The 20,243-nt window shown below is 37.7% G+C and overlaps 3 protein-coding genes across 3 annotated transcripts; 1 reads left to right on the top strand and 2 right to left on the bottom strand.

Moving 5' to 3' along the window:
* Positions 1 to 1,152: 1,152 nt before the first annotated feature.
* Positions 1,153 to 4,263, bottom strand: LOC123656924 (ribosome biogenesis regulatory protein homolog). The gene is made up of 5 exons (XM_045592536.1): positions 4,024 to 4,263; positions 3,654 to 3,932; positions 2,510 to 2,729; positions 1,864 to 2,126; positions 1,153 to 1,444 (listed from the first exon to the last, which is right to left on the bottom strand). Exons 1-5 carry the CDS (start codon positions 4,170 to 4,172, stop codon positions 1,294 to 1,296), a joined length of 1,062 nt encoding a protein of 353 aa, XP_045448492.1. The 5' UTR covers positions 4,173 to 4,263; the 3' UTR covers positions 1,153 to 1,293.
* Positions 4,264 to 13,263: 9,000 nt separating this feature from the next.
* On the top strand, positions 13,264 to 13,983 carry LOC123656873 (INO80 complex subunit C). The gene is made up of 2 exons (XM_045592485.1): positions 13,264 to 13,655; positions 13,738 to 13,983. Exons 1-2 carry the CDS (start codon positions 13,508 to 13,510, stop codon positions 13,935 to 13,937), a joined length of 348 nt encoding a protein of 115 aa, XP_045448441.1. The 5' UTR covers positions 13,264 to 13,507; the 3' UTR covers positions 13,938 to 13,983.
* Positions 13,984 to 17,256: 3,273 nt separating this feature from the next.
* On the bottom strand, positions 17,257 to 18,847 carry LOC123657077 (U3 small nucleolar RNA-interacting protein 2). Its single transcript, XM_045592667.1, has one exon. It carries the CDS (start codon positions 18,631 to 18,633, stop codon positions 17,284 to 17,286), a length of 1,350 nt encoding a protein of 449 aa, XP_045448623.1. The 5' UTR covers positions 18,634 to 18,847; the 3' UTR covers positions 17,257 to 17,283.
* Between the last annotated feature and the right edge of the window lie 1,396 nt (positions 18,848 to 20,243).

Below are 20,243 nucleotides of genomic sequence, written 5' to 3'. Positions count from 1 at the left end.
ACTTGTGGAGGCCTGAGTCCAGCAGTGGACTGCAATGGGCTGAAATGATGAATGATGATAATTAAAAATGCCATAAGTAACACGACATGCGATAGTAGAACAGCTTAATCTATACTATTATAAAGCTGAAGAGTTTGTTTGTTTGAACGCGCTAATCTCAGAAACTGCTGGTCCGATTTGAAAAATTCTCTTAGTGTTAGATAGCCCATTTATCGAGGAAGGTTATAGGCTATATATCATCACGTTAAGACCAAAAGGAGCGGAGCACCAATGAAGAATGTTTCAAAATCGGGGGATCTTTTTTCCTTTTGAGCTTCCACTGCGTGCGCTGTGAAAACAGTTAAAGTTTTGCAAAAATCATGTATGACAGAATTGATCCTCTTTAAAAGTTCTAAAAAAAAGTCCGCGACAGCATATATCTATTTTTTAAGGTTGGCTCACTATAACCTAACCTATAAAATAATGCATTATATGCGAGGATGTTTTTATAAACATGATATTAATCCTTATCTAAATTAATACGTTATTCATCACAAGTATTTAATTTAAAACAAAATAGCCTTTTACATAATTCGTTTTCAATGAGTATCTCAGGAGATATCGCAGTTTTAAAATAACATCGCAGCAAAATAATGATCAAGTATTGCGCGCGCATCTGTTCCACGCGGACGAAGTCGCGCGCAGAAGCTAGTATTTTATATACATATACAAAATTAATAAGGTTAGAAAAAATCTCACAGAAAATTACACACTAGACGAACTATTTTGCATCGGGCGCGTAATATCGTGTTTAGCTATTTTATGTTAATATAGAATAAAATTTAACAAATCAGTAATATCCCATCCTGTAAACTTAAAACGGGGAAAAAGCAAAATCTTACAACTAATAATAAAATCAACCGTATTATCATTTTCTCTTCTATTTTTTTGTCTAATTTTATTAATGTTATATAAGGCTACTACAGAGGCTTGTATATATTATATACTTATGGCAAAGGTGGACTTATTTTTGAAAGAGATTTCCTCCAGTCAACCCATTGCTCATATGAGCATTTATAGCTAAACTAACGAGCAAAGCATCAAACTATACATTTATTTTAACTTTAAATAAAATTACTATGATCACAGATAAAATTATAGAAAAACAATGAGTACTTGCAGTATATAACCTTTATTATTCATATTTAAATACACATGTAAGAGCATTTAACACAACACTAAATGACAAATAATTATAGCTTGGTTTATCCTCAAATTAATACAACACTTAATATGTATCTATAATTAAAGAAACTATCTTCGTTTCCGACCAGGGTTCTTTTTGCTTGGATTCCGTTGACCTTTGCCAGCTTTAGGTTTCTTGTTTGAGAAGTTAGTGGCATTGCCACCCTTCCCTTTACGTTTACCTTTAGCTGGATTCATATTTTTCTTTTCCTCAGATCTCCTAAAAAAATTTAAATAAAACAAATTAAAATTTAAATGACACACTGTTTGGATACATAATGTTTTTAATAAAAAGAATAAATGAAAGTTTTTGATTTTTTTGCAAATATAAATGAGTTTTAAAAAATTCAATTCATCAGATTGAATTGTAGGATTGTTAATTTTAGACCATTTCCATGGAATACACATGATATTAAAGAGACATTATTATTATTTAATGGGTTTTATGAATAATATAAAAACAAAAATGTATTGATCATCAAGTGACATAAAATTATACATATTACGAACAAAGACCTTTCAGAGAGCTGGTACTTTTTTGAAATTTTATTATTTATTTGTTGCAGCAATTGAATATCTCTATTTAATTTAAAACACCAATATTAAACCATTATATGCTACTATCTGTAAACTACTTACTGTATCTGTTGTTCATTTATGTGTTTTGAAACTGCTTTCTCCATATCAATCTTAGGTCTCTTATTTAGAATCTTGTCTATGAGATTAAGGTTATTTTGTTTCTCAACTTGAGGGGTTGGTATTGGTGCTTTACGTTTCCTATCCTTGCCGGGAATCAATTCATGTACACCTTTGCCTCTGGCCTCTTTTTCTTTTGGCAACTTGTCTTGGAATTTACCAAGTGATGCCGTTGAAGCCTTAGCTACAACTGCTGCAGTTGATAACTGAAAAATGACCATGAACCTCATTTTAGTTTTGAAATATATTTAAACAAAAGAATTGACAAATTAAAGGCTTCTGTTATGAGTAAATAATTTAGTGTAATATGTCGGGTACTACAAATAAAGCATAAATAAAAAAAAAAACATCTACACCTCCTATATGCAAAAAGAAACCTTTGCTCAACTGAGACATGACAAATTGAATCAATTTAAAAAAATGCAAAAAGATTCCAAAACCTCTTAAAAAAACATCAGGATTAATGTAACTCTGAGAAGATAATCAATGTTTTACTGCATTTTATTTCAAGCATCAGATCGTAGAATACAGAATACTTGATAATTTACATATAATAATTTATAAATAACAAAACAATATATAAATTTACCTGTGTAGCATTAGCTTTATCAGACGTAACAGGTAATCCGACCCTAGGAATATTGACTTTCTTTGCCCGGGCAATATTCTTAAGTCTTTGCAATTCATTTTTGGCCACCTTCTCTGATTTCTCACTTGCTTTCTTTTCATACATGTCTGTCATCGGATCAACGTGCTGAGGAACTTCAATCAACCAGTCTTTCTCCTTCTCAGCAGCTGCTTTTCTGAAACTGTAGCAAATGGCATACTATCAATACATGCACAGAATAAAAAAATCTATATACGGTAAATTTTAATACTATCTCTTTTATTTAAGGCAGTTTTTAAAATAATGTAAACTTATTATTATTTCTTATTCGGTTTCCTTTATGTAACCAAGAAAAGAGAGAAATATTATTATTTTGAATAGGCAGAGATATTGAGCGACTCAGCTACAGCAAAGTGGGGTACGCTTTTCACATTATGTTGGGAGTTGCATACAATAGGTTTCAAATAGTAAATACTTATTGGAACGAAGTTCGGCAGCTTGACATTTGGCTGTATGGCCGAACTGAAAAAAATGTGATACTAAAACCGTAATAAAAATATATAATGGAAGTGACGTAATATCAGTCACACGACTGTATAACATGGCGTTTGTAAAACTAAAATATTACTAGTAAATTTTTTTTAAATTATTTATTAAGTTTTATACCTTCAACAAAAATAAATAAAGACATATGTTTTTTTATTTCACTTAATAGTTTGAATTATTATTATTTTCTTTGATTTATTTTATTTTAATCTATTTTTTATTTTCTAAAATACTAAATTTTTTTTCAAATTATGTTGCTTCTATACTATCCGAAGGAACTTCGTTCCTACCTGGTTTCCCATGACACCACATAATTTTATAGTTTAGTTCAGTACAAAAATTAATAAAAAGTAAAAGGTTTAGTACACACTAATATCTACATCTATATCCATAAAATTACAAATGTGTTATAAGTATTTGTGGTAGCAATTTTGTCAAACTTAATAGAGTCAATAAATTACTGGAAGAAATTAATTGAGTATGAGTAAGAAATTACAACCTAAAGAATAAAAATATTTTTGCTGATCACAACACACAAAACTGACAAATTGTACTATATAAATGATAAAATTAACCTTACCCATAGAGTGGTACCCATTTCTGTAGCTGATCATCCCACTTAAGTTTGTCTTTCTTATTCTTAGTTATACCCTTGGCTTTAGCAAACTCTTGCCATTTGGTCAAAGGTTTTGGTTTAGGCACTGGTTTAGAACGAGGCAGCACTGTTGTAGGATTTGGCAATTTTACCACAATGGCCTCATCGATTCTCTCTGTTGGAAGTTCCCATATCTTGTTGAGTAATAACTGTGTGTTATCACGCGCCAGAGAATTCAAATACTCATCTCGCCGACTGTCTGACCTAAGAATACAATTAGCATTTTTAGATTAACAATAATTATTCATGATTATATTGATTTATAATCTTTATCAACAAAATCTACATTACTTACTTTAATGATGATATGTCGAGATCATTTGTGTCCGACGCCAGTAGAGTGCCGACGTCAAATTCTAGCTCTAAATGTTTTTCGACTGTTATAGGTTTATACTTCTCAGCTTTCTTCTGTTCCTTTTCTAAAATCTCGTTTACAATATCCATGCTTTCGTAGTTAAATGTTTATTTTTTTACGTTAAACAATCACAACAGGTTTTATTTATAAAATTACACGAGCAATGTTACATTTATAACTTTTAAAAAAATATATAATATTTTTTTTACATAGTTCATATAAATTGAATACCTAACCTTAAACTCTTCTTCTTCTTTTACTTTGGCTCCCTGAAGGGAAGGATTTGCCAATATCTGAGTCAAACTTAGTTTACGTTATAAGAATAGTTAAGTTAGGACAGGAAACTCCTTTGTGTAAGGCTTTGTAGGAGTGACCTAGTGAAAATTTGCAAAACCTCAAAACTCACGTTGCAATGTTTTTCGAAACGTAAATGTCATAGAGTATAGTGTCAAATTGTCAACACAGTCAATCCCATATGCTCCATGGTCAATCCCATGTCAATCCCATAGAGTTATACTGTTATACACCGGTACCGTAAAACGGGGTAAATAGACACGAATTTTAAGTTTGTAGTTTGCCCGATATATTTTCTATATTATCGATGAAAATATAAGCAATAACTAGGTATTTCCTTATTCCGCTTGCTCATGCTTTCCTATTACAACTACAAATTATAATAAATATCTTTTCTTATAATAAATATAAATATTTTTATGAATAATGCATTGTTATTATTATTATGTGACTGGATGTCACAGGTAGCTGCTTAATATATAATAATAATAATAATAATAATAATAATAATAATAATAATAATAATAATAATAATAATAATAATAATAACTCAGGACGGATGTCGTGGAGGCGGTCGCGGTACAAAGGAGCTCCTTCTCATCGACTCTGTGGCGGGCCAGCTTGTCAGACGCAACCGTCGGAACTTTTCGGTCGCCTGGATCGACTACAAAAAGGCTTTCGACTCGGTGCCTCATTCATGGCTCCTGAGGGTCCTCGAGCTGTACAAGATTGACCAGGCAGTTCGAGACTTCCTCGGAGTATGTATGGGGCAATGGAGCACGATCCTATGTCTCCAGGGCGAGCGACTGACGGGTGCGGATGACCCAATCAGGATACGGAGGGGTATTTTCCAGGGTGATTGCCTGAGCTCACTATGGTTCTGCTTGTCCTTGAACCCTCTAAGCACCCTGCTGGAGCGTTCGGGGACAGGCTTTCAGTTTCGGAGAGGAGGTACTAAAGTCTCCCACCTTCTCTACATGGACGACCTCAAATTGCTGGCACCTAACGCTGCACGCCTGCAGGAACTGCTGAAAATCACTACGGAGTTCAGCAGTTCCATCAGGATGCAGCTTGGAGTGGATAAGTGTGCGGTCGTGCATGTGGACAGGGGTCAGGTGACTCAATCGTCGCAGCTTAGTCTCGAATTAACATCATTCAAGACCCTTTCCGAAGCTGAATCTTACCGGTATCTGGGTATGTCACAATGCATAGGGGTGAAGGAAGTGGACATGAAACAGGCAGTTTGCGAAATCTTTTTTGGACGGCTAACAAAAGTTCTTCGGAGCTATTTGTCAGGAGCCAACAAGGTCCGAGCCTATAACGCCTGGGTCATGCCCACCCTCTTGTACACCTTTGGCATACTCAGATGGACTCAGACCGAACTTGACGCCCTGGACAGAAGAGTCCGCACAACTATGACGCACCATCGCATGCATCACCCTAAGTCGTCGGTCATGAGACTGTACATCCCGCGGAAGTGTGGTGGTCGAGGCATGTTAAGCGCTAAGACCATGCATAACCGCGAGGTGTGCAGCTTCAGGGCCTACTTTGAAACGAGACGGGACAGCCCTTTGCATGGTGACGTTTCAATGTGTGACAAAGGACTAACCCCCCTAGCCTTGGCCAAAGAGAACTGGCAGAAACCGGTCGTACTGAGCACCTCTGACCGGGAGACTGTATGGATGGAGAAGGAACTGCATGGACGGTTCTACAAGGCGCTTCACGCGCCTCACGTGGACAGTAAGGCCTCCGTGCAGTGGCTGCGATTCGGCGACCTCTTTGGGGAAACCGAAGGTTTTGTCTGTGCAATACAAGATCAGGTGGTCAAGACGAACAACTACCGAAAGCACGTCCTGAAGGATGGCACTCCCGACTTCTGTCGAGCCTGTCGTCATCCCGGTGAGTCACTCAGGCATGTGCTTTCGGGTTGTTCCGCGCTTGCTAATACTGAGTACTTGCACAGACACAACCAAGTGGCCAAGATTCTCCACCAAGAGCTTGCTCTTATGTACGGTCTCCTGGAACAGAGGATGCCGTATTACCAATACTCACCGGTGCCAGTACTCGAACGCGACGGAGTCCGGCTCTACTGGGACCTGCCTATCGCCACAGACAGGACGATACTGGCGAACAAGCCTGATATCGTGGTGATGGACAGGGCACGGTCGAGGGTATTTTTAGTGGACATCACCGTCCCGCATGACGAGAACCTCGTGAAAGCCGAGACTGAGAAAAAACGTAAATATCTGGATCTGGCGCACGAGATTGTCGACATGTGGGGTGTGGGGTCCGCTGAAATAATCCCTATCGTAATATCTGCCAGCGGTTTGATCCCGGTTAGCCTCGCTCACCATCTGAGGCAACTGGGGATCCGGGACGGTTCACTCGCAGCCAGGATGCAGAAGGCGGTGTTACTTGACTCGGCTAGGATTGTCCGCCGGTTTCTCAGCCTACAGCCCTAACCCCCGGCCGTTTGATCTCCCTGCCGGGGCGTATTCCTCCACCCGCTTATATTTATATATGTAAGTATAAGTAAATTTACTATATTATCTATATAAGTAGTTATTGTAATATATGTATCTATTATGTATTGGGCGGGCGGAGTGACATTCAGTGGAATAATAATAATAATAATAATATACTTTATTGCACATTTAAATAAAGAACAAAATTAAAATTACAAGCAATTATAGTAACAAATTGTACAACCAGGCGATCTTATTGCTAAAAAGCAATCTCTTCCAGACAACCTGATAATGAAAGGGATATTGCTTTTCAAATGGGCAGGTGGTATACAGATTTAAAAAAGTAAAAGAAAAAATAGAATATATAGCAATTATATATACATTATACACATACGTACGCAATAAAAAAAAATAAAAACATTTACATACACACTAATATATAAATACAGTAATCGTATAATATATAGATTCATGGCAAATTTAATGATCTTTTATCAATTGAATGTAGTGAGTTTAAAATAATTATAGACTGAGGTAATATGCTTTCGAATGCTTCTTAAACAAACAAACTTTGAGCTCGTCTTATGGCCACGGGTAAGTCGTTCCATAGCAAAACAGCTTGCACAGCAAAGGAGTTTTTATAAAAGTTTGTTCTGTGAAGGGGTATACGCAGCTTAAGGTTTTCTGATGACCTTAAAATTTCACTATGTGAACCAAGGAATTCGAACTTATGCTTTAGGTAAACAGGTGTGACGGATGAAATAGTACACAGTACAGAAGAGACAATATATGAGAATTCCGGCGAAGACGAATGGGTAACCAGTTCAGTTTTTTACGAAATTCCGAAATGTGGTCATATTTACGCAAGCCAAATATGAACCGAATCGCAACATTTTGAAGTCGCTTAAGTTTATTTAACTGATATTCAGTGAGGTTGAGATAGCATACGTCAGCTTAGTCCAAAATCGAAAACATAAGTGAATTCACAAGCGCAATTTTGGTTGGAATAGGGAGATAGTTACGTAAACGTCTCAATGACCCCGCGGCAGCAAACATTTTCCTACTCACTTCACTAATTTGGTGAGTCCAGGATATGCTGCTTGATCGAAGTAGATACCAAGGTTCTTCACTTTGTCCAGAAAAGGTAGTTTAACACCATCAAAAGAAATAAGAGGCAAATTTGTATAGTCAATTTTTGCAGTAATTTTCTGACTACCGATCAGGATTACTTGACTTTTTGATTGGTTAACCGTAAGACCATATTGCTTACACCATTCGGAGACAGTAGCCAAATCTGAACTAATCGCAGCTATAACACGTGGTTCAATAAGTCCCGAGACTAAGTACTAAAAAAAAAGTCTTTTTTATAAAATTAATTTTTATTCATCAACATAGTCTCCTCCAAGAGCGATACAGTCCCTCCAACGCTTTTCTAACTTTTCTATCCCATGTGTGTAGAACGATTTGTCTTTGGCTTCAAAATAAGCCTCCGTTGCTGCGATAACTTCACTATTTGAGTCAAATTTCTTACCCTGAAGCATTTTTTTGAGGTCTGCAAACAGCCAGTAATCGCTGGGGGCCAAGTCTGGCGAATAAGGGGGATGAGAAAGCAATTCGAAGCCCAATTCGTTAATTTTGGCCATCGTTCTCACGGACTTGTGACAAGGCGCGTTGTCCTGGTGAAACACCACATTCTTTTTGTTCATGTGAGGCCGTTTATCCGCAATTTCGTACTTCAATCGCTCCAATAAGCACATGTAACAGTCACTATTTATATTTTGCCCCTTTTCAAGGTAGTCGATGAAAAGTATTCCATGCGCATCCCAAAATATAGACGCCATAACCTTACCGGCCGATTTCTGAGTCTTTGGACGCTTCGGGCGGCTTTCACCAGCCGCTCTCCACTCCGCTGCCTGCCGATTAGATTCCGGAGTGAAATGGTATATCCAGGTTTCATCCATTGTTACATACCGACGTAAAAAATCCTTTTTATTATGATTCATCAGCGCCAAACATCGCTCTGAATCATTGATACGTTGTTCCTTTTGATTAGTTGTAAGCAAACGTGGCACCCACTTAGAAAAAAGCTTTTTCATGGCCAAATTTTTATGTAAAATAGTGAAAACACTACCAGCTGAAATCTTCACTATCTCGGCTATCTCTCGCACTTTTACCTTCCGATCTTCCAATACGATTTTGAGGACTTGGTTAATATTTTGTTGAGTCTGCTTCATTTGGACGACCTGAGCGTTCCCCATCATTGGTGTCTATGCGACCGCGTTTGAAGTCGGCATACCACCGACAAATGGTTGCTTTAGAGGAAGCTGATCCTGTATAACATTTTATAAGCCATTGCTGTGCTTCAACGGTATTTTTTCTCATTAAAAAACAATGTTTTATCAACACGCGAAACTCGTTTTTTTTCCATTGTATCGAAATTACAACCGTAGCGTTACTTAAATGTTTCAAAATCAATAATTTTATTGTTCCATTTTTAAAAATTTGACACATATTCGTGTATTGATAGCCAATACTTTTTAAAAATCAAAAGAGTTTTTAATATATGCGCCATTTCCAGGTTAGTTTCGGGACTTATTGAACGATCTAGTAGTATTAGGAAGATTCTCAAGATTCGAAGTTAGATAAAGTTGGAGGTCCCCTGCATATAAGTGGTAGAGAGAATTTAAATTGAAAGTAATACAGTTTATGAAAATAGAAAACAGGAAAGGAGACAGCACACCACCCTGCGGAACACCGGTTTGACGTCACACCAGTCAGAAAAACTTTCGTCAAATCGTATGCACTGCCGACGTTTTTGCAGGTAACTATGAAACCAGTCCGCTGCCAAAGGAGACATGTTAAGAGAACTTAGCACACTTACCAGTAGGTCAAAATCAACACTGCTAAAAGCGTTGCTGAAGTCAAGAAGGACCAGTACGGTAAGCTGCTTATTGTCCATTGCACATCGAATGTCATCGGTAATTTTTACGAGAGCGGTAGTCGTACTATGACCGGGGCGGAAACTTGACTGGAGAGGACTAAGGATACAATTTTTGTTTAAAAACAGACTGATTTTTTTGACAAACAAGACGTTCCAAAACTTTTGAAAGGAAAGGTAAAATCGAAATAGGACGAAAATCGGAAAAATTTGTTGGCTTAATTTTTTTGGGAATAGGAATAGTTTTAGCCAATTTCCAGACCTGTGAAAATGTGCCAGATGTGATAGACGAATTTAGGATATTAGTAATGATGGGGCAGATTATGTCTAAGATGAGAATAATCATCTTACGACTAACAAGTAACACTGTCGCAACCTTCCGCATTCGATGCAATGGACAATATATTCTTCCTAACATCACTCTGGGCAAAAGGACAGAAAGAGAAACTAAATGTAGGATATTCAAGAGTTGGTAAAGAGGAAATAAAATTTGTTGTCATCGTTTTGTTAACGCTATCCAGCATGTTATTAGATGAAAAATGTTTATTTAGCGAATCAAGATTTATAGAGGTTGGAAGATTTTGAAGATTTGATGATTTACCAACTCCTATGGCTTTAAGAAATTTCCACACTTTGGCAGAATCTTCATTGTCAACGGACTTGTGGATGTAGCGTCGTGTGCATCTCTACATAACTTATTGCAGCGGTTACGCGACCTCTTGTATCTTTCGCAGTTCAACTCAGAATTGTCACTTTTCAGTTTTAACTTAGCACGATTTTTCTTGGCAATTAAATTTTTAATAGATGCATATATTATAATAAATACTTATATAAATAACTTATACTTACATATATAAAAATAAGCGGGTAGAGGAATACGCCCCGGCAAGGAGATCAAACGCCCGGGGGTTATGGCTGTAGGCTGAGAAACCGGCGGACAATCCTAGCCAAGTCTAGTAACACCGCCTTCTGCATCCTGGCTGCGAGCGAACCGTCCCGGATCTCCAGTTGACTCAGATGGTGAGCGAGACTAACCGGGATCAAACCGTTGACAGATATTACGATAGGAATGATTTCAGCGGACCCCACATCCCACATGTCGACAATCTCGTGCGCCAGATCCAGATTTTTACGTTTTTTCTGTTTTGGCTTTCACGAGGTTCTCGTCATGCGGCATGGTGATGTCCACTAAAAACACCTTCGACCGTGCCCTGTCCATCACCACGATATTAGGCTTGTTCTCCAGTATCGTCCTGTCTGTGGCTATAGGCAGGCCCCAGTAGAGCCGGACTCCGTTGCGTTCGAGTACTGGCACCAGTGAGTATTGGTAATACGGTATCCTCTGTTCCAGGAGACCGTACATAAGAGCAAGCTCTTGGTGGAGAATCTTGGCCACTTGGTTATGTCTGTGCAAGTATTCAGTGTTAGCAAGCGCAGAACAACCCGAAAGCACATGCCTGAGTGACTCACCGGAATAACGACAGGCTCGACAGAAGTTGAGAGTGCCATCCTTCAGAATGTGCCTCGGTAGTTGTTCGTCTTAACCACCTGAGCCTGTATTGCACAGATAAAACCTTCAGTTTCCCTAAAGAGGTCGCCGAAACGCAGCCACAGCATGGAGACTCTACTGCCCACGTTCAGCGCGTGAAGCGCCTTGTAGAACCGTCCATACAGCTTTAATCTTGTGGTTCCGTCGTCAGTGTCCACGTGTCGGCTCCGTATGTTAACACAGGTAGGATACATTGCTCAAAGACATTTGTCTTCAAGCATTGCGGAATCTTCGAAGTAAAGACTTAACGAAGCCTGCCAAACGCCGCCCGGCCCAACAAATCCTCCTATCGGCTTCCTTCTCGAAGTTGTTGCGGCCTAGTTGAATAGTATGACCTAGGTAAACATAATCCTGAACAACTTCGAGAAGGGTAGCACCATCGACCGATACCGGTCTTGGTATGGCTTGGTTGTTAAACATAACTTTCGTTTTGTCCAAGTTACTACCGAAACCGACTCGTTGGGAGGACTCGTTTAGGCAACCCAGCATTTCGCCTAGCTCATCTAATCTCTTCGCAAAGATGACGATTTTGTCAGCGAAACGAAGGTGTGAGATATATTTGCCATTCACGTTGATGCCTCGTCTCCCCCAATCCAAGGTCTTAAAGATATCCTCCAGTGCAATGGTAAACAGTTTCGGTGATATTACAATCATCTCCCTGTCATACCCTACACCGGAGGAAAATGGGTCTTGTTTTCTGGTCTTGGGTATGGTCATCGACGCTGTGTCGTACATAAATCTCAGTTACTCGATGCATCGCCCGTCGATATGACATCATCTCAGAGAATGCAGGACAGCCCAGGTATCGACAGTCGGAGGCCTTCTCGTAGTCCACAAATGCCATACCCGATTATATTCTTCTGTTTTTTGAAAAATCTGCTGAACAGTATGACAGTATGTATGTATAGTAATGTGGTCTTTGGTGCTGTAGCCGTGTCGAAACCCAGTCTGCTCCAGTGGTTCGAATTCGTCGAGTTTTGTAGCAAGACTGAAATAGGGCACAGCAGGAAACTTCCTGCTCAAAATAAGGAGTAGCCCGACTGGGGTACTGCCTCGACCTTACAGAAGATCACAGCTAAATAACACTGTTCTCCAGCAGTGTTGTGTTCCTGTTAATGAGTAAGGTAACCAGAGCTAACGCGAACGCAATGTTTTTGGTGTTGCAGACGTCTATAGGCTACGGTAATCGCCACAGGTGAGCCGTACGCTTGGTTGCCGATCTAGTTATATAAAAAAGACGATTCGTAACGACCCTCGAAAACAGCAAGATGTAGCTCAGAAGTGAGATCAGTTTGTTTAGTTTTTAATTTCAGTTAGTAAATTTTAGTTCCCAAGTATACAAGTGTCCCAAAATATTTTCTTTTCTTTTAAAGAGAAATAATATAGCTTATACAGCAGAATAACATATTTTATTTGGACCCGGTAGGTGGCGCTGCGGCGGTAGTAGCGGTACAAATACTATGGATATTTAAATAAAATACATGCATATACACACGCGTATTTACTTATTTTGTTTATAACAATCAATATTTTTATATGTAATTGCAAACATATTAATAGCTAAATATAATTGGGGGCTGCTAATATTTGAAGACAATGGAGTACTCACACACGCGTAATAACTCGATTTTCAATGATCGCCTTTGGACACAAATGGCGATCTTTACTTCCAAATATCTCGGAAACGTGACACTTTAGGATACCATGTTATATAACATTTTTTGTTTTTATAAGTGTCCTCTATCCAAATATACCACTTTTATCGTGCTCGGAAATTTTGAAAAAAAAATCAAGATGGTGGCGGCTTATTTATTTATTTATTTACAGAAAAAAAAGATACAGTAAATAAACAGTGCAGTAAAAACAATGAATAGTCTAATTAAAACCTAACGCAGTCCCATAATTTACTTGCCTTGGCATCCCTTATTAATCCAGTTATAATTTTGACATTTGTCAAAATGTCAACAAATTTTGGTTTGTCAATTGGCATGTCAATTGGTCATTTATCTATGTTTGAAAGAAGTTATATGTTGGATCAATTTGATGTATTATGTATTATTTAACTTTGTTATTTAACGTGTAAAAGAGTACATAAAATATTACACTACAATTTTTTATTTTATAACCAAAACTAATTAAGATTGAACAAGAAATTAGGATCAATATACCGGCACTAATATGACAGGTGAAATAGAAAAAAGCCATTGTTTTAAAGTGCAGAATAAATTTATTGTTAAAAGTGGTTGTAAAAAACGTATGTGGAGATCGCTGAAACAAATATTAGCGGCAGAAAGAGCATTACCATGGCCTAATGACGCTGTTTTATGTATGTTGTAGTATACGAAACAAACGTGAAAACTGCGTATCATTTACGAGAATTTATCATCGAAAAATGTTTCTTTTTGCAGATTATTCAATTAATGCACCACCTACATTTAAGCCAACTAAAAAGTATTCAGATATCTCGGGTTTACCGGCTCCTTACGTTGATCGTCACTCAAAACTCTACTACAGCAATGCTGAAGAATTTGCCACAGTAAGAAGTTTGCCTATGGATATCACCGCTGGGTACTTACAACTCAGAGGTGCTAATACAATTGTTGGTTAATTTTTAGGAATTTGTATATTCATTAATAAAAATATTTATTGCAAAACATATTTTAATTGATAACAATAATTTTATGAAAACTGTTTTATAGAATGTAAAAAAAATAATTTGAAGGCTTAAAAACTCAACATAAAATACAATTCAATAAAAACTGAAAAGAAAAAAAACTAGGTTAATCCAGAACTGTGGAAAGCAATTTACTAATACAAAAATAGCATTAAAATAATTTTATAAGCACTGCACACATAATAAACGAATGCAGAACATATTGACTGCAACGGTCGGGGCTCATATTGGATAGAATGATTTTAGTCTGGATTATTTAATGGAAGCCTTGATTTTAACTTGTTTGATATGAAATGTTGGCGTAGTGCTAATAATTGAAGATTATAATGTGCCAGTGAATCAAAGGCTCCATTCTCTGAGTTAAGACATTTTTTTCTAGCATTTACTCAATTTTTACGAGTTTGAAAATTTTTAAATTTATTTGCCTTAACTTTGTAAATTTTTCTCTTCATAATAAATAACGCTTCAGCCTGTAATATCCCACTACTGGGCATAGGCCTCTTTCCCCATGTAGGAGAAGGATCAGAGCTTAATCCACCACGCTGCTCCAATGCAGGTTGGCGGATATATTCCCTACTATGAGTAACTAATAGTAAGTAGTAGAAGTAATAATAAATATTTATGGCTAATTAAACCACCAGCCCACTGGTCTACGTCCAGTTGGTCGACCCAGATACGCTCTCCTAACTGCTCGATCCTCACCCATTCGTTCGACATGACCGAGCCACCGCAACGGATGGGATTTGGTAACTCCAATGATGTTTGGCTCAGACACCAGGTTTTCAATTTCAGCATTGGTTTTTATTCGCCAGCTGCCATTTTTCCTTTAGTTGGTCCTATGATTCTACAATAAATTTTCCTTTCCGTAACCAGAAGCCTGTTCTCCTCTCTGAACGTAAGTGTCCAAGCCTCAACCGTACATTAGGATTGGACAAATAATGGTTTTGTAAATTGTGATCTTTGTCTTCCTACTAAGAAGCTTGGACACCAAGACCTTGTGCAGGGCTGCACTGCACCTCAAGGTGTTTTGTATACGGATCTGTATTTTTTCGTCACGTGTGTTCGTATCGGTTACAGTGCAGCCAAGATACTTAAATTTGGGCACTCCCTTGTATGTAGTACTTCCAACATGGAGGTCTTGTCTTGATTCGCGAATATTCCTATATCTCTTCATGTGGAAGTACTCGGTCTTGTCATGGTTGATCAAGAAACCAACCTTTTTTGCCTGCTCTTCGAGTGTCATAGCGGCTACAGCAACATCGTTAACGTGTTCCCCCAACAGGGCCAAATCGTCAGCGTAGCTTATCACCATATGCCTTCCATTCAGGTCAAGCCCCAGATCGAGTGTCATCAATCCTCTAATTACATGCTCTAAGATCATATTGAAGAGCACTGGTGACAGGGCGTCGCCCTGTTTTACACCGGTAATAACAGGAAATTCCACATTCAATTGCCGCCAACCTTTACACACATCCTGCTCACTCCAGTAGCCGCCACCACTAGGTCCACTAGCTTTTTTGGAATATTAAAATACCTTAAAATAGCATACAAGAAAATTCGATCCGCGCTGTCATATGCTTTCCTGAAGTCTTTTGATTACTTACCCCGAGGAATGGTGCTACAGTTCACTGGTGCCCATTTTTAAAAATAAAGGTGACATACAGGACTGCAGCAGCTATCGGGGAATAAAGCTCATGTCACATAGCATGAAGATATGGGAGAACGTGATAGAGCGACGAATGAGAGAAGAATGTGAGGTCACACAGAACCAATTTGGATTTATGCCGGGCCGGGGAACTACGGACGCCATATTTGCACTCCGCCAACTCTGCGAAAAATATCGACTCGCACAAAAAGACTTGCATATGGTGTTCGTGGATCTGGAAAAGGCATACGATAGGGTCCCCCGTAAGGTTCTGTGGTGGGCTATGAAAAGGAAAGGAGTGCCAGAGAAGTATGTACGACTTGTTCAGGCGATGTATGATAGAGCTAGCACCCACGTCCGGTCCGAAGCCGGGGTAACTGACAAGTTCAGTGTGGCTGTAGGTTTGCACCAGGGGTCGGCTTTAAGCCCGTATCTATTCCTCCTGGTAATGGATGTTCTAACATCAGACATACAGGAGGAAGCACCCTGGTGTATGCTGTTTGCTGACGACGTTGTTCTTGTCGGAGATAATGTCCTTGAGGTACAGAGCAGACTGGGAAAATGGCAGGAAAGACTGGAGGGCGCGGGATTGAGGATAAGTAGGTCTAAAACCGAGCACTTGTTCTGCGATTTCAGCGGTTCGTCCAGTTTTTCCCATATTGCCTTGGATGGTGTATCCCTACCAGTCTGCTCCGACTTCCGCTACCTTGGGTCACTAATACAAAATGACGGCAACATAGACCGTGACGTGAAAAATAGAATAAATGCGGGATGGATGAAATGGCGACAGGTCTCTGGAACAGCTTGTGATCCACGAATGCCCCTTAAACTTAAGGGGAAAATCTATAAAACGATCATAAGACCTGTCGTAATGTATGGATCAGAATGTTGGGCAACAAAAGTGACGGATGAAAGAAGAGTGCACGCAGCCGAGATGAGAATGCTAAGATGGATGTGTGGAGTAACGAGGAAAGATCGGGTTAGAAATGAGTATATAAGGGGAAGTTTGAAAGTAGCACCTGTGACAGAGAAAATAAGGAGCAATAGGTTAGCGTGGTATGGGCATGTAATGAGGAGGGATGACCGCTATGTCGGTAAAAGAATGTTAGGGATGAATGTCGAAGGACGAAGAGCGATCGGCAGACCGAAAAAGCGATGGATGGATTGTGTGAGTGAGGATATGAGAAAGAAAGGAGTAAGCACTGAAGTGACGAATAATAGAGAGGAATGGAAGAGAAAAACATGTTGTGCCGACCCTACATAAGTGGGATAAGGGCAGGAAGATGATGAAGTCTTTTGATTACTTAACTAACTTTAAGAACACTTTAGAGTACTTTGAGCAATTATTATATGATAAAAACTAATAAAATATATTTTATTAGGAGTATACATCATTTATGAATATATTTCAGGTACAATTTTTATTTATATTGTCCACTATAAGGATTACCAGGAGTGCATATAGGGCTGCCATAGCACATTTATTAAATTTTGTTAAGTTATTACCTCACAATGAATACAAACTGAGTATTGATTAAATCAAATTAATTTTAAACAAATTACCAAAAAAAGAACATTATTTAAATGCCATATTAATAAAAAACAACATGAATTTAATATTATTTTATTAAATTATTATGACTTAATGGAAAAATTAACAATTAATAAACCATTTTTAGCATTTGATTGTTTAAACCATCTGCCGTTTTTGTGTTCTTGACCTAAAGCTGCATATAATTGTCTACCATTACTCGTAAATTGTATATTATTTACAAAACCAACTGACGGCACTGTGAACAAAGGTTCAATGTTTTTATAAGAATCACTAACTTTCCACACTCTGATCTGATTGTCGTATGATCCCGACGCAAAAACATCTGTGTTTAAAAGTGTAGCGAGACTCATGATCCAGCGAGGTACACCATTTTCTGAACCATGTGCTTCTTTTACCATGCATATAGGCTTTTTCTTTAAAACACTCCATAAGCATATTGAACCGTTATCACTGCCAGACACAAAGTGTTCCTCATCTAATAATTTTACCTCGTCAAGGCTTCCCTCTGGACCGTTAAATATCAATTGTGATTCTTCAACTATTTTCCATACCCTTACAGTTGTATCTCGACCCCCTGAAGTAATAGCTCTCTCTCTGGATAACGCGTCGATAGATGTTATAGGAGACTGATGTCCGAACAATGTCTCTACGTAAGCCATTTCATCCAATGACCAAATCCTAACTGATCTATCTTTACTTGCTGAGTATAAGTCATGTGTGTTCTTTCTAAAAACTAGACCAATCACAGTATCTTTATGTCCTCTAAAAGTGTGTATGTGTTTTAATGTATGCGGATCCCAAATTTGAACACTAGGGGATGAATCGGCTGTGGCTAAATATTTAGAATCTGATGTTATGGCTATTGATGTGATACCTCCTTTCAAGTAGGTGGAATGTGTTTTATAAGATAAACAGCCTAATTTTCGTTTTTCTTTAATACCCCATTTTATGATTGTGCCACTTTTACAGCCGGTGAAAGCGTAGTCACTCTCGCTGCTTACACACACACATGTGAGAGACAGACGATGTTCTTTGGTCCTAATAAGTCTACTATCATTTTCACAAGGAGCGATATAGTTGTCAGCAACTTCTATTTTTAATTTACCTTTCTGTTCGAGATAATCTTTGTGCAAACGTTTATCGATCGCATCGTCGAGTTCTTTAACTTCCGAGCGCTTCGCTTCTTCCTTTTCTATTTCTTCTAGGTATTTCTTCGCTAGTCGTAACTTTTTCTGCTCTGCCGTTTCATGGTCACTTTCAGATTCTTCGGCATCAGAAAACTTTTTTAAATCTAAATCACTCTCTGAAGATTCATGACCGTTTTCGAGGTTAGGAACAATTTGTTTTTTTGTCGTCTTTTTATTTATTTTATCACCTTTTCTTTTATGAACTTGCCTTGACTTCCCTTTTAAGAAAAAAGAAGAAGACATTTTTCTTAGTTTTATTTATAATATTAATTATTTATTAAAATTTCAATTAAAATTTTATAGAACACGTTGGTTTGGCAGACGGTGCTTGACTTATGACTTGACAAGTTGACAGTGACATAAAATTAAAATTACAAGTTGAAGTAGTATGTTCCGATATGCACTGCGAGTACCCCACAGTACTATCACTGTAGAAAAATTCGTTCCGTTATGGACTGCCAATATAATATCACAGTACCCTAGGGAAATATATGACGTCATGAATCGCCACTATATTCTACTGTGAGCACTGGCGTTTTCGAGGTAAGGTACTCGCAGTACTTTAAGCACGTGATCAGTCAAAACCACTCGAGTGCCAACTGCCAAACGTCTTTTAAACAATACCTCCAGTTTAATCACAAACTTATAAAGTTCTGTAACTAATTTAGATTAATAAATAAAACATCGGAAGAGTTGCAAAAAATAATCAAATTAGACTGTGTTAAAAATGTTCAATACGAGCTGAAAGTTATACAGGAAATTTTTGATCGTGCAAAAGAAACACGTAATATGCCATTTTATAATTATATTAATTTAAAAAAAATAATTAAATTTTACCCTACACATCTATCTGTACATTAACTTATACACAAAGTTAATATAAGTTAAGCACTGAAAAACATACTTTTTTAAGAAAAACTACTTAATTTTATTATATTATAAATTCAGTTTACAATTACTATTATTTATTTATTTATTAAAATATTTTATATTTGATAGTACTACAAAAAAAAAATTATCTGGATAGCATCTGAGTTTAGAATGCAATGTGTGATGCTTCCCATATTCTAATCTATTATTTAATATAGGGTGCACCCAAAATTTTCTCTTTTTTTTTCGTCTTCTTTTTATTATTAGAGCAATTAGTAACAACGTGTAATCTAACGACGCATATTTTGAATGTTGTTGTTATTATGTTAATAACCATGTTGTATAAGCTAGCTTCACACACTAAAAATCACGCAATATAAGTAACTAAGCCGATAAATCATTAAATGAATATAAGTAGACAAGACAATTTTAAAGCAGCGCCATCTATGAGATTTTTCTGTAGATATGAAATGTAAAGAAGAAACGGGTAAATGAATATTATTTTTAAAAGGTATAATCGTAGGTATTTTTGGTGCTGTATAGCGTTCACGAAGACGACGTCGCGGGCAGCAGCTAGTATATTGTATTAAGAAAATTAATGTCAGCCCTATGATATTGAGCGCTAACCTTCATTTGCATAAAGGCTAGTTAACACTTTGATTAGTGCGAGTGCAGTTTTTAGTGCTAGTTGTGTCTAATGGTGTTTTTAGGTCCTGTGCTTAGTAAAATTCAATTGTAAGACCCCATAAGATCCGTGAGGTCTCTGAGGAAGTCAAGGTAGTTAAGGCTCCTATGAAGAAAAGTTCTGGAGTCATGTGCTACAAGTGTGGCGAGAGGGGCCATTTTCAGCTCAACTGTCCGCAAAAGAAGACCCAGATAGCAAGGATGAAAAGGATCGAGAAACAAATAGAGGAGCTGAAGAAGCAAAGGCCTTCGCCTCCTGCCCGGGATCAGGAGTATGACTTCAAGACGAAACACCGGAG

Source organism: Melitaea cinxia, chromosome 10, assembly GCF_905220565.1.
Source record: "Melitaea cinxia chromosome 10, ilMelCinx1.1, whole genome shotgun sequence".
Taxonomy (NCBI): Eukaryota; Metazoa; Arthropoda; class Insecta; order Lepidoptera; family Nymphalidae; genus Melitaea; species Melitaea cinxia.
This window is presented reverse-complemented; position numbering and strand designations above follow the sequence as displayed.